At 31.3% G+C, this 15,714-nt stretch overlaps 1 protein-coding gene across 1 annotated transcript; it reads left to right on the top strand.

The window, feature by feature from the left end:
- The first annotated feature begins 14,115 nt into the window (after positions 1-14,115).
- On the top strand, positions 14,116-15,435 carry LOC132737927 (P2X purinoceptor 7-like). The gene is made up of 3 exons (XM_060725308.1): positions 14,116-14,457; positions 14,746-14,982; positions 15,201-15,435. The coding sequence occupies exons 1-3, from the start codon at positions 14,213-14,215 to the stop codon at positions 15,352-15,354; spliced, it is 636 nt and encodes a 211-aa protein (XP_060581291.1). The 5' UTR covers positions 14,116-14,212; the 3' UTR covers positions 15,355-15,435.
- The last annotated feature ends 279 nt before the right edge of the window (positions 15,436-15,714 follow it).

Here is a 15,714-nt window from a genome sequence, read left to right as displayed (position 1 = left end):
AAAGTAAAGTTAGACATGTGATTTCATTACATAAAATTGTCTGCAGATGTGAAAAGTCTAATTTTAAGCCTTGCTTAGAGAAATGGACATTACAGTTATAACTAAAGCAGATTCAGATACACCAAAGTGTTTTCTGTCATTGCAAAAAGTAATAAAAATCCTTATTGTACTTTTATGATTATTCAAATATGACAGTAAGATTTTTTTTTTTTTTTTTTTTTTTTTTTTTTTTTTTTTTTTTAAACTTTAGCATTAACTTTAACAGTAAGATTTTATTTTCCATGATTTGCTTGCATAATTTTCTGCATGCGTATTTTTCTTTTCTTATATTGCATAAAGATGAAAGTGTTTTAGATTTCGTTCATACATTTTTTTGCAAACAAGGAGACTGCATGGCTTTTTAAAGGACTCAATGAAATAACGTATTTATATTGTTCTGTTTATCGCTGCTATGAAATTAAAGACTATCTATAATGATATAATAAGTTATTGTAATACAATGCATATCCTTGTTTGAAATTACATTAGAAACAGTATATATTCTCAATGTAAGACTATCAGTTAATGGTCTCAGAAGGTTTAACAAACAACACTCGCAGTAAAGTCTAAACTAAATACTTGTGTCAAACAAACTAGTACCAAATATGGTCAGATTAGCCAATAAATCTGAAATAATACATACCCTATATGATGACACAAATATGTCACCAAATAGATAACATGCAATATATTCATTTGTCATGGTTTTATAAACAATAAAAGGTTCAATGAATGAATTTTCGCCTGTGTAAATTTTTTAACATTATACGATGCTTGATTTGTTTTCAAAATATTAAGTTGCCGTTTTAGCTGATTGCAGAATTTGCTTGTATATTTGACAATCTTGTCTGAACACATATGTGAATGATATAGTTCAAGTCTTAGATGAACATAAAGTATCAGTGACAGTACGGTTGTTCACGGGTTTTTAATAGAAGTGAGGACAAAATTTTAGATATACATTATTTTGTTTACAAAAGGAGGTGGCTTATCATATGGAAATTTAATACTACAAATGAAAATTAATAAGAAATATGTGCATTTTTGTCCTTACATAGACTGTGACATAAACAGTATCATATCAAGCAAGTGGCGTGTCTCATTGTTATACCAGTATACATTAATTATATCAAGCGTTGCGTCTTATTGTCGTGCGTCGTATTGTGCGTCTTTTCAAATGTCATATTCCGACCTCAAAGCCTTATATATGATATGTAAAAATTCACTGAACAGATTTGATAATTGATAAGGACTCCAGGTATAAAAACTGTTTAAAAGTTACCCTGTGTGTATATATATATAAGTATTGCATTGTCATGGACATTGTATGCAAGAAATTGAAAGAAGAATTTTAATGTTTTAATGACCAATAGTTATTCATTAATGTGTGTTAATTTTTAAAGAAAACAGAAAAAATACATAGTACCCAAGATAGCTGATATGACAAAGGCTTTATACTTGCGAAAAGAGGTTTTTCAGTAATTGCAGGTACAAGTAACTAATAAACTATTGCTCATAATTTTTAAATGAATGTCTGTTGAAAGACTGTATCAGATATTACTTAAGTTGAAAAGTATTAGAGTGTCAAATCGACTATTCATAGAAGTTTTAAAAAAACTTTGCTTAACTTTCGAAAAGACATGATTTTGAAGTTTAATGTGTTTGTATTTAATTAACCCTTAACCTGATGCTAACGAGAATTAAAAGCGTTTGCTATTCCTGTCGTCTGCCTAGTATCTATATTGTTGGTAGCTCAATTTTGGTATTTTGATTTCAAATCCCTTAAATCTCAAATGAACTATTCCAAACTCTTGCAATAAGATAGGCTGATCCATTACAAACAATTAGCAGGTTAAGGTTTTGGGTTAAATTTTTATACTAAAAATAGTTGGTGTTATGTTCTCTGTGGCAGCTGTTAAAATAGCCGCTTACTTCATCCCAGTGTTGTTATACATTTTCCTTTGGAAGCATTGATTAAATATGTTAAGTGTCCGAAATTGAATACTGTTCAGATAGGGACGTGGTCAAATTTGTTCCATAAACTGACTTAATCAAACCGAGTATGCAACCTTTTCATTCTTATCTATGCTATTATAATATCGGTTATTTTGACAAAACAACATTTGAGTTGTTTGGAATATTTGATCAACATCTTGTAAAATCTTAATTGAGCGGGCGTGGGAGGCGCGTAAAAGTTTGCAATCTGTATCTTTTTAGAATTATTTATAATTTTTGAGTTATAACATCTAAATGCTGACCATGTGGTATAGTAACAGATGTTATAACATTGCTTTCATTCTTTTATTCCTCCTATACAATGTGTGTTCTCGATTTTTATTCATTTTGTTTGCCTGATGAAGTTCTACACAAAAGATTTTGTAATGGATATAGCTGTAAGCAAAACACTGTTAAAATGTAATGGTATACATTAAACTGTTTAGTATGAAAATGCTATGAATGTAGCTTTTCTGTGATGCTTTCTGGTTTTCTCGTCACAAACGTACATGCTCACACAATTATCTCAAAAAAGAACTAATATCTCATAATTGTAACAACACTAAAACATATCAATGTATAGAAAGTTTCACCGCTGGTACAGTTCTTGAACATTACATTCTCATTTACACATTAAGATAAAAGTATCTTTTACAAAAGCAATGTTATCAGTAACTTGTCTAGTGAAACAATTTTCTGACGAAGTTCTAGGGGCTGTATTAATTGCAGTTGTACTAATTATTGACTCATAAGTAATTCAAAATTATTTGTTATAAAATGGTGAAATCAGTATTTCATTTTGTTACATTTTGATCAAAACATTTACACTAATTGTACTTTCCTATCGGTTTTGATAAGTTGCACGCATATCGAAGTTAAAATGTAAGTTTTATTATCCCCCGCCGAAAAATTTAGGCGGAGGATAAGAAATAGTCTCCGTCCGTCCGACCTTCCGTCCTTCCGTCCGTCCGTCCTTCCGTCCGACATTTTTGTCCGGACCATATCTCTAAAAGTATTTGAGTTATCAACTTGAAACTTCATAGGTGGATAGACCTCACTGAGGAGGAGTGCAGTGCACAAGAATGATAACTCTACCTTGCATGATTTTTGAGTTATTGCCCTTTGTTATTTTTCAAAATTGATTTTTGTCCAGAGCATAACTCCAAAAGCCTATGAGATATTAACATGAAACTTCATAGGTGCATAGATCTCACTCAGGAGGTGTGCAGTGCACAAGAATGATAACTCTACCTTTCATAATTTCTGAGTTTTTGCCCTTTGTTATTTTTCATACCTAATTTTTCACCTGAGTGGAGCATAACTCAAAAAGTGTTTGAGATATCAACATAAAATGTCATAGGTGGATAGATCTTATTTAAGAGGAATGTTGTGTGCAAGAATGATAACTCTTTCCTATACAATTATTGCCCTTTTTTCATGCTATTTTGTCCAGAGCTTATCTCAAAAAGTATTTGAGGTATCAACTTGAAACTTCAAAGGTGGATGGATCTCATTGAGGAGGAGTGCAGTGCTTAAGAATTATAACTCTACCCTGCATTATTTTTGAGTTATTGCCCTTTGTTATTTTTCAAAATTAATTTTTGTCCAGAGCATAACTCAAAAAGCCTTTGAGATATCAAAATGAAACTTCATAGGTGCATAGATCTCACTCAGGAGGTGTGCACTGCACAAGAATGATAACTCTACCTTTTATAATTTTGAGTTATTGCCCTTTGTTCTTTTTCATGCTTAATTTTTCAATTCAATTTTTTTCTCAAAAGTATTTGAGGTATCAACTTGAAACTTCATAGGTGGATAGATTTTACTGAGGAGGGATGCAGCACACAAGAATGATAACCTACCCTGCATTATTTTTCAGTAATTGCCCTTTGTTATTTTCAGCCATCAGTATTCACATAGGTTTCAAATCTGTAATCACTATAGCCATCAGTTTTCATTACCAAAAGACCTCTTAAAATGGAATTATTCCGCTCAACTACATATACATTCTTCCAATGAGCAAACACATTCGGCGGGGGATGGCCATGTTGACATGGCTCTTGTTAACACTGTCATCCAAGATTTATTTAATATAGACTCATCACATCACATCTTTGAACTATTTGAACTAATGCATTTGCTGAAAGTGGAGTCTTATCTTCCTTATAAAATTAATATTGTGATAGAAAGGCGGCTGCAAATAAGATTTTAGGGATAAATTGTGTGTATAATTTCGTTTGGTTCATCGTCCATAAATGTTAGTCTAATAACACAAAGTGTGAACATCTAACAGTAGCTGTTAATATATTTCTGTGATTGCTTTTTTGTTTGAGATTTTTTCCGGGCCATAATTATATTATAACTTACTGAGATATATTACCGTAACAGTAAACTGATATGCAAGCTGAATAATACCTTTTTCGTAAGTTCATTTATTAATAAGAATTTAAGCATTTATGACTTTCTGTGTCACGAAAAATTGAAACATTGGATTCAGTAAACAAAACCATTTCCGCACGAGTTTATTTTTAACAATGGAAAATAATCTGGTTTATCTATTGATGAGAAATAAAAATGATGCCTGCATTTTTAAATTTTCATTTTGATATGTTTTTGAGTAAATATATTGTGAAAAATATTTAAATGATCCAATATTTAGCGTGAACACTTCCAGTGGCTTGTTAGGACTTTTTTTTATCTAATTTATGGAAATGTCCGTGGATTATATGGCGGTACCTCTGTGCTTAAAGTAATGAAAGTAGTGAAAGTAAGTTATTCGAGTTTTCAACCAGCAAGATGGAAATTCGTATTATGAACTTATAAACAGCGGTGTGGTGATATGAAATCCTTTTAAAAAATTGCAGTGTCCGTATTCAGCTAATTTACCATTATCATTAAGTACTTTTGTGATCTAGATTTATGTATCATACGTTACACTAAATGTGAAAGGTTAATATATTGTCTAACTCTTAGAGAGTGATCATAAGATAATCCTTAGGGATGTTTGGTTGCGTGTCGGCGTTTTCTGTATTTTGTGTATATGTTTTAAGCATTATTTCTCTATATTTTAGTTGACTTTTATAGGATTGTTATGTACCATTTTTAATAAAAAGGCATTATTGAAAATAATAAAAAGAAATATTGTTCCATGGGATATTCTGTTCAGCATGTGATTTCTTTTTGTCATTGATAGATAAGAATATATTCTATGTCAGGTCAACCAATTGGGAAATGTTGTTTTGCATTAATAGTAACCTTGGAAGTTTATTTCACCTCCACTTCTTAACACCATATTCAAATGTGATATGTATAAACGATTAATAAAGTAGTGATTTAAGAAAATTTATCTCATTTTTCTAGTATGGTCTAGTATGGTGACTAATGAATATATTCCATGCTTAAGTTATACAAGAAGTACTTGTAAATTGATTCATATTGTTGAAAATTTCAGCAACAATCATATAAGCTTGGTATTATCACCACTCAGACAAGGCAAATATTGAACAATATATTAGACAGCTAATCTTTGAAAGACTTGTGTACATGAAGTAATATCGACTCAATGATTTCTTCAAATTTGAGCTAAATAAAACAAGACACCTATGTCAATTTTAATACAAATCAATAAACTTTTTAGACACTATAAGAATGCCCTAAGATAAATAAAACGTTTACTACCAAAAAGAGCTGCAATAGTGTCATATTAAGCGTGAAAAAGAATTAAGAAATCCTTACAATTAAAAGATTAGTGAAAGAAAATTATCTTACTGAGTGGAAAGAAAAGGTTTTGTAATTCAAGGATTTGAGGTAGATTAAAATATCATTCTATCTTTATTAGAAGTGTTTATGTCAGTACAGATAAACAATAAATGCAATGTTAAACAAGATCAGCAAAAACGTCTTACAATCCATTTTGTATAATCATTTATGGAGGTGTCAATACAGAATATTGATATATGACAATTGTACAATCTTAGAAGTACATTTACCATTGATGTAATCTGAATTACTCACATTTAATTTGACATCTTGCACTTCTTGTACCAAAATTAACGGAGCATGAACCAATTTGACAAACGAATTTAACACCTAATCCGTCAAACCTTTATCAAAATAAGGTTGCACTATAAACAATTTATAATACACAGAAAGACAAAGTGCCAGAGTTAGGCGCTGACTTTGTAATAGACATGAATCAAAGAGCCAGGAACTTGATAATCGATTCTATGTAACAGCTAATAATGTAAAGGTAGACATCTGTTTTCATGACAAAATGTCTGTAGAAATGTAAAGTCTTATTTTAAGCCTTGCTTAGAGAAATAGAAATTTCAGTAATAACTGAAGCTTCAATAGATAAACGAAAATATGTTTTATCATTGCACACAGTACTGAAGGAAGGTCTTTATTGTATTTATTAATTAGGGAAGAAAATAAATTATAAACTTGCTTGCCATAACATTTCTGTATGCAAATACTTTTTGGTATTGTATAAAAATAAAGTGTGATAGAATTTGTTGTTCAGACAAACAGATTGCATGACATTTGAAAAGATTTAATTATTGATATTGCAATCCCGAATCGTTTGTTTTATTTAACACCATAATTATTAAGGTTTCGTAAAATATAATGAAATGCAATGCACATCCTTGTATAAGAAGAAGAAGAATAATCTTTATTTTGCAAATTAACTCTCAAAAGAATCATGTACAAGCATTCATGATATATACAATAACATGTATGCATAAGTAAATTTAGTAGTAATTTATATATGATATAAACACTAAATGTAAAACTATCAAATAATGGACTCAAATGGTTAACAAAAGCGGATATTCATTGAGGTTGACACCTGTATTCAAAACTTAATACCCGTGTCAAACGAATAAGTAACAACTTTTGACAAATTAACAAATAAATCTGAAAGAATATCCTGGATGATGACACATATCAATTTCACAATAGGAATCACGCAATATATGCATTTGTCATTATTTTATAAATTTAACAATAAAATGTTCAATCACTACATTTCTGTTAGTTTGAATTTTACAACATTGTACGATGCTTGATTTAATTTAATATTAAGTTGCCCCTTTCGCTGAGTACAATATCTGTTATATATTTGACAATTGTGCCTGAAATAAAAAAAAAATGTGAATGAAATAGTTTGAGTCTTAGATGAACACTTAGTATCAATCAGTGACAGTATAATTGTTGATTCTTCTTTTAATGCATTAAGGTAAACCCAACTTTTAAGGTGTAAATTATATTGTTTACAGAAAGAGATAGAGACTGAAGGTCAAGTTGGATTAATTAATAGATTTTCTTGTTCGATATTTTCTTGTAAAAAAACTGTGTTTGTGAACTTAGACATAAAATACAAATAAAACATAACTACAACATTCCGGTAAAGTATTATCCTTAATTTCATTTGTTGTTCTTTTGGGGTCGACGCAATGTATGGAACCGACACACGATATACGGTAATTGACAATAGGTGGTGACTTATTTTATAACAATTCAATATGAAATTTCAATATTGAAAAAGAAATAGGTGTAGTGCTTCCTAATATGGACTGTGACACAAACAATATCATATCAAGTGACGTGGCGCATTGTTATATAGGGTTCATCATGCGTTGTGTATTATTGTCGTGCGTTGTATTGTGCGTTACTTCAAACTATATATTCCGGCCTCAAAGACCGACATATTTTATATAGAATTGCACTGAACAGTGTCCCTATAAAATTTATTTTATTAAAATGCTTCAGATGAGTGTTATTTGTATAAAAACGGTAAAATAATCCTGTGTTGATAAAAGTATGTCATGAACACATGTATAAAAGAACTTTTAAAACCTATTATAGTTATTAATTTAATTATGTGTGCTTATAATTTATGATAAAGAAAATCAACATAGTACCCAAAATAACTGATACGTCATGGCTCTATCAGTGTGATAAGGTAGTTGCTCGGTTTGGTTTTAGAATTAAACTGAAGTAATTACAGGTAAGTTGAGGAAACGAATACACTATTGCTCATCATTTAAAAATATAGATCTATCTGCTTAAAGAGGTAAAAATTAAATTCCAGATTTTGAAAATCATCCTTTAAAAGAGAGCAACAGCAAACGACAGGTTAAATGACAAATTTTCTTTTCTCAAGTTTGATTATTCTCAAGCCCGTTTAAGAATAAATTTCAAAAATAGCTATTGCCTTAAAGTGTAATGTGTATCGTTCTTACTCATATTAGAGCTGAGCTGTCTAAATATAATTATTTTCATTTACCACATATTCTAAATACCATTAAATGTATCACTTTTTCATGTTTTAAAGAAAATAAGTTACGCGAATAAAATATCATTTAATGAAAATATTTATACAAAAGTCACTGACTGGCAAGTGATTATAGATAATCACACACTTATAGACACAATTTCGCTACGTTAAAACATTTTTCATGGAGCTGTATACGAGATTATCTTTGCTCCAATTTAAGTGACTTGCTATAAAAGTACACATTTTCACAATACATATAAAGTTAGTGAGTGCTAGTTTGAGACATCGTGGTATAATTAAATGTATTACCCTATAATTTTCATATTTTTCAAATGGGAAAGCATTTTGAACCATTATCTTTTCTGTCCTTAATCCAAATACTTCTAAAGGCCATTTAGTCGTAGAAGCATACTCGAAGATAATTATAAAGTGGAAGTCTTCATTTAGAAAAGAAATAGGCATTATTTGTTGAATAACTGAATACGATTGTACTTGAGTTGAAAAGTGTGACAAAGTTCAAAAAATGTTTTTGTCATGATTTGTAGCCTAACCATTCACGGAATTATTTCAAGTCTTTATAATGTTTATCAAAAGTATCTATATTTCAGATAAATTGTTAAAATCAGATTTTCTTTCACATAGCTTTTAGATTATGATAATGAAGTATTTCGCCTTTATTTTTTTTATCCTTAACCTGATATATATGAAAATGGCCGGCGTTTTCCATCCGTGCTGTACGATCGATCTCTATTTTGAGAGCTAAAGTTTGTTGTTTTGATATTAATCTCTTAATCTTAAATTTCTAATGAAATGTTCCAAATTCTGTTAATATAGCTAGGTACTGGTATCGAAGCAGTTTCCGATAAAAATATGAGGTTATTGAAAAATTTCTCAATAACAACGTCTCCAATTTAAATAAACTTTTGATATGACTAAATACAGGTCATGCATTGTTATTGTAAATAAAAACCGGATTCCTGAATAAGACATGCGCATCAAAAATGGGGCTCCAACGGGAGGTGTAAATTAGCCGTAATTGCCTCGCTACAGAAGCAGTTTCCGACACTTTTTTTAATCATTGATTTTGCGGGTTTATAAATCGGTATCGATGTTTTTATTATAATAAGACTTTTTAAAGGCCTCTTTAGACAAATAATATTGCTTTATTTAGGGTTTTAATCGTAATAATTCAGAAATATTGGTAGACTTAATATGACATCTGCAGTGATTTTTACCGAGATTATTATCAGACCGGTTCCGGCGCACTGACCAGTTCCGAACAATCAAGCGAGCCATTCACGTAACCGACAATAAATATAGAAAATATAGAAAATATTCACTGGTTTTGTAGTTTATTGACATTAACAAATAAATAATTAAATCATCATTCTATTTCGGCTTCTTATTTATAATTTTCGTCTGATTTAGGCAAAAATGCTAAATTTCATCTCGCCAATCTCATTGGTATTGGTATATCGGTACATATTATATGTAAACTGAAAGAAAGGGACACAGTTTATATATTGAAGGAAAAGTTGTTATCTGCCTTACAACTTCATCCAAAAATATTTGCAAAAATATAACATAAAGATATTCATACCTGTTTAAACTAGGAGACCCTATTTAACTACATGTAGTTCCGAAGCATGTATTTTTAATAAAAGGATTTCTGTCAATGAACACTTTTCCATGTGTTCTCATCAGAACTAAAATGTTATTTGATAATGGAATTTATGAAAGAGTGTGTAAAAAAAGTGTGCCAACAACTTTGTTAAGATAAACATATTTTGAAGTAAAAGCATAATCATTTATTTAAAAAGCGCTAACTGTTTAAAATAGTAGGATCGAGTCTTTAAGATACGCTATGCTCTTATTTATGGAAAGCACATCTACGTGTAGTGTAATTGATATACATTTAACCTCTGCATGAAAACTAAATGATAAGATAACATGCAGAAGAAAGAACAAATAAATATCGATTTCTATGTCAGTGTTCTAAAAATTGTTGTTAATATATTTGTTTTAATTTATGGATAAAATCTGGGACAGAAGATCGTTCTGTCCCAGATAAAATAAACAGTAAATAATAAGATTATCTATAGAAAGTATTTATCACTAATGGGACTGGAATAAATATTGTTCGAGCACAATCGCAAAACAAAAACTTATTTTTTATCTTGACTATGTCACGATTTTGTGATACGTACGGCCAACTGGGCAGGTGCTAGGGCTTGAGGGGGGATACTCCGAAGAACAAATTTTCGTTCAGCGAGTTTTCCGGTGTATTTTGCACCGTATAAAATCTGCAACTAGTGAATATTATTTTGGCATATGTAAATAAGTTTTTACAACGATCGTGCATCATAAACTTGATTAAGGGTAAAAGGTTGACTTTTAAAGGTCGTATATGGTAAGGACAGTTGTCATATATTATCGTGCAAGAACAGAAGTACGAAGATTGTGTTCACACGATGGTTAAAGTTAATCAATGGTCGATCATATGTGGTTCAAACAGTACATTATAAGTCAATCACTTTCGTTTAGCAATTATTTGTATTTTGTTCAAACTAATTTATTTACAGCAATGCTCTTGCATTTTGTTCGCAAGAGTTTATCTTACACAGCGCAGAGTCTGAGTTCATGTTATTTTTTTTCAAAACACATCGCCGTCGTTTTCTGGTAGTATTGAACTCCCCTCGGCCATAACTGAACCATGTAAGTTTAGTAAAACTGCCGTGTATACGCAATTTAATGATAAGATTGTTCAAAGGCAGGTCTGTACTTATTCTTGTACTCTTCGTAGGTTTTTAATATTACAAATGGTTTGTTGGTAATATTACAAATGGTTTGTTATGTGCACCGGAACTGGTAAACCTCCGGAACTGGTGAAAACAATCAGATTAAATGAAGCGGTGTTCTTATTAGAAAAAAAGGTTTGAAGTGGAATCGAATATCTACTAGCAAGTACAATGTACATTAATTTTTGGTCTTGAAACAATTTGTTAATTTGTATGCAGACAGCGAAAGTTGAAAACCTGTGTCGGAACCGGTCAAACAACTGTACGCATTTTAATGTCTATATTTGAATACAGACATTTTTGATGTGAACATTTGTACAAATAAATATAAAACAATTTTAAAAGAAAAGAAAAAGAAGAAAAAAAAAGAAAACTTGTTAATCATTAATTTTTTTATCACGGTCATTGGTCAAAACTAGACTTTTTACATTTCACGGACATATCGTATGCTTGTACCACGAGTGTTATTGCATTCATGAATCCATAACACATTAATTTCAAGTACGAAAATATATAAAAGAAATTCTGTAAAATTATTCTAAACACCCCATAAGGTGCCCCATAATAAAAATAGCCTTCTGTACGGGAAACAACCTACTGTAGACTATAATAAACAGTGTTGCCTCCCTTGGTTAGAAGAAAATTGCCGCGGGTTTCCCATTTCTGTCATTTTTGCTTTTATTTCAAGATTTGTTGATTAAAAATGTCAACAACACATAGCTCTAGCTTATATTTATTGACTATTATGAAATTTGAATGATTATTAGCGACTTTTGAAATGTCGTCTGTAATCGCTGGCAAAGGGGGCAAACTTGTCTTAATTTGTGCCTAATGGAGTTATCCTTGGCGCATGCGCAACAGTAGCACGTGAAATCCCTCATGCGGAAAATGTAAACACACCTGCTTGTAAAATATAAAGGTGAGAACGATTATGTTTAATGTTTATTTTAGACTGAAGAAATTCTGTCGAACGTTTCCTTGAATAATATTGTTCTGAAAAAAACTCACCTTCAATTTTGAAGAGTTTCAGTAAACGAAAATAAACGTATTGTCGGATACTACTAGCCGACGGATACTGCTTCGATACCAGTATATCGATTATAAAATTCAGCAGGTTAAGGTGTAGATTGCATGAGAGGGGTGTAATATTTTTCAATATGAATCTGTAAAGGACTATTCAGATATTTATAGTTGTATTATTTAAATGTTGATTACGTTTAAGAGCTTAGTTAAGGAATGCATTCTGCATCGGGATTTTGTTTGGAACCATTGCTATCATTCTATCTCAACTTTGAAAGCCTTTTGTAGGTGAATGGTGTTACTGGTATTTTTTATCCTTTGATACCTTTCTTAAAATGTGTGTTGTTGACCTTTAATAATGTTTTTTTTTGCTATTTTGAAGTAATAGAAAATTATTGTTTTGTCTGTACTGGCATGCGAGCAGTTCCCGTACAGAAGCAGTACCCGTATTTTTCATTTAAACGCTTGATTTTTACATGCATTCTTCAAAAATTCATTTCAAATCAAGCAGATACATAAACGAGACAAAATCTAAATGTCAGTTCGGCAGTACGTATAAAAAGTCTCATTTTAAATCACTTTCACCTGTGCGTTGTCAAAACGTGACCTTGTTTTATCCGGGGGATTCCGTTCTTGCGCGCATGCGCAAACATACATACACGTGAGGCATGTTAAAGGGTTTTCCACTTACACCACCCGTTTACAGATAAGAAGGCAATGTGATGAAAACTTGTTTAATTATCAGAATTTTGACCAATATTACTATATAAAATAATTTTATGGCTTTGATGCGTAAAATATCATGCATACAAGCATGCCATCGCATGTGAATGCGTTGGGGGTAACGGTACCGGGTAATAGATACACGCGTTTAGTCTATTTTCTATTTCCGGAAAAACATCTATTTATCGCTTAGAAAATGGTCTGTTCAACAATTATAAATGAAAAATAGGTCCGATATAATAAAATTGTATAATTATAATGGGTTAAATTTTATGTACGGGAACTACTTCTCTTCATACAAAATAATGGATAATTTCGGTATCCCATATGAGGCCTCATAACTAAGGGTTATTCTATGTTTAGAACAAGATGGAATTTCCATGATTTGTGTGACGAGCTGAATATTGATGTGTAACATTCAAATTTTGGTGAGTGAGCGTAATAAAAAATAATGTTTAAGTAACTACGATTTTTGTACGGGAACTGCTCGCATGCCAGTAGCTGAAGGAAATGCATTGTTTAGATTGAAACGCAGTGAATGTTCTCTTTTCCAAATAATATTACTTTGATCTGATTACATTTGAATAATATTCATTTTGAAATTCAATAAGAGAAATAACTATCATAAAACATTGTATTTACAATAAACATTTGATAAGCTTGTGCCTTAATTATTAGAATTATGATACCTGTAAGGCAGTTTTGTAGATATTGTGAACTACTTTATTTTCGGATTTCACAACAATAAGTTTGATTGCTGGTAATTAATCTTTGTCTTGTATTTAAGTTTATCATGCTAGAACCTTTGGAAGGCTTTGGTTATTTCAAATGCCTGCCTGAAAGAATGTATGGAAGGCGGATTGGGTTTTAAAACCTATTATTGATAATAAGTAAAGCTGAAACGTCGACGCTTGACTTCAATATTGACATGCATTTAAATCCAACTTAAAATAAAAAAGGGAAGTATTACATAAGTTTAGCAAGAAATAATTTTATTACAATATGTTAATCCGACGTTATTGAATCAAGTTGTTAGCAAATACTGTTTTGAAATGCCATCAAGTGTAACCACTGTCAAGCATTTAATATTGTGTTGTTAGTAATTTGGGGAAAAGCTAATCCATAAATCGCATGTTAAAGGATATAAAAACCCTACATAAAAGTAGACATTTTATGAAAGAGTATTTCTTTAAGAAATTATTCTGAACGTTTTTATGAACCGGAGTCACTCCTGTAAGTCGTAATCAAGCAATCCATAAATCACTGAGCGCACCTGTACGGAAAATGCCGATTTAAAATACGGAAAGTTACGGAATGCAACGAATCGCCTTTCCGGCTGTGACGTCACAGGAGGTACATGTTTATTTTCACACTATCAGTTACAATGGCGTATAGTTCAAGCAGCGAAAGTTTTGACGAGTTTTCATCAAACAATACTAGCTTGGACGATCATAGCTCACCAGAAGGAGAGAACTATGGGGAAGGTATTAACCCTTACCAATTTGAACCGCTTAGGACAGCACTTGTCAGTTCTAACGAGTCGAACTCCGGGGAAGAAAATGACGATGTGGAATCGACACAGCTACAGGATGTTGGCGAATGGTAAACATTTTAATATGGTTTTAACATGTGAGGCATTTATAGTTTAGCGATTGTTTAATGTACTATGTACCTGCATAAATTATAGTTAACTTGATATTTCTTTGTTAAATACATTTTCAGCGGTAAAGAGTCGATGGTATTTCGGATGGGATAATTTCGGACAGGTCGGAGCAATAGCTGATATTTTTTTTTTCAGCAATGACCATTAGTTTTAGAAAGACACTGTCATCGAATTCACATTATTTATAGTAATTAATTTTGACTGAAGCAATGATTTTTATTTTCCAGGTGTACATGTCACAACTGTCAAATGATGGCAACAGCAGTAGAGTGCCGGTGTTGTTGTAGAGTCACCAGAGTATCTGACAAGATGGACGAGCACAAGACAGAAACTGGACAGGGCCTGAGTTGTATTACTGCTCATCCGGGGTTCAGTACAGTCTGCCTTGATAGGTATGTACTGGAGACAGCCTATCTCCAGTATCGTCAGCAGTATGGGGAAAGGGACGAGGAAGACATTAATAGGTTTGTACAATTTTTACTGTGTGTTATCTATTGTGAAATCATTCAACTTGGTCAGTGGTAAAAATTAATGAAAATAACCCTTTTAATTAGTTTTTCAATGACAGATGATTCTAATTTTTTTTAAACATGAGAAGTAAAAATAAAAGGACTGCTCAGCTCAATTTATTCATTTCATGTAAATTTCTCATAACTTGAAATTTTGTCTGTTCACATTTCAGGAGACACAGATATACTGCGTATCGGCAGCTGGCCAGATGGTGTTGGGGCTACCTTGGGAAGGAAGTTCGAGTGGTCTTACCATCATGTGCTGTGATAAAAATAAGAACTACATACCCATCGGAGGATTATGAAGGGTTCCACTTTGCTGGATAGGGACATGATTATATAGTCATTTGACATAGACTGAAAAGTTGTGTGTGTCTTTTTTATTATATAAAAGGTTATTTTGTAGAAGTTGTTTCTTATTCCTTGTTGTTGTCACAACTGCAGCATAAACATCATTTTCTTACCACATTTTATCCTTTAGCATGTATCCAATTAATGTTTGGACTATCAAATTTCTAAGATATATAAAGGTAATCAGTATGAAATTCAACATTTATTGGTTCTCTTCTATTTTTAATAAACAAAAGATTTTTATTTTTTTTTTTCTCTATAAATAGCATAAATATCAAAGGCTGTATAAAATAATTGATAGATTATGATCTCCTCCCTAAATGTTTAAATGTCTCC

This window comes from Ruditapes philippinarum, unplaced genomic scaffold (genome assembly GCF_026571515.1).
Source record: "Ruditapes philippinarum isolate M1 unplaced genomic scaffold, ASM2657151v2 ctg763_1_1_1_1, whole genome shotgun sequence".
Lineage (NCBI taxonomy): Eukaryota > Metazoa > Mollusca > Bivalvia > Venerida > Veneridae > Ruditapes > Ruditapes philippinarum.
This window is presented reverse-complemented; position numbering and strand designations above follow the sequence as displayed.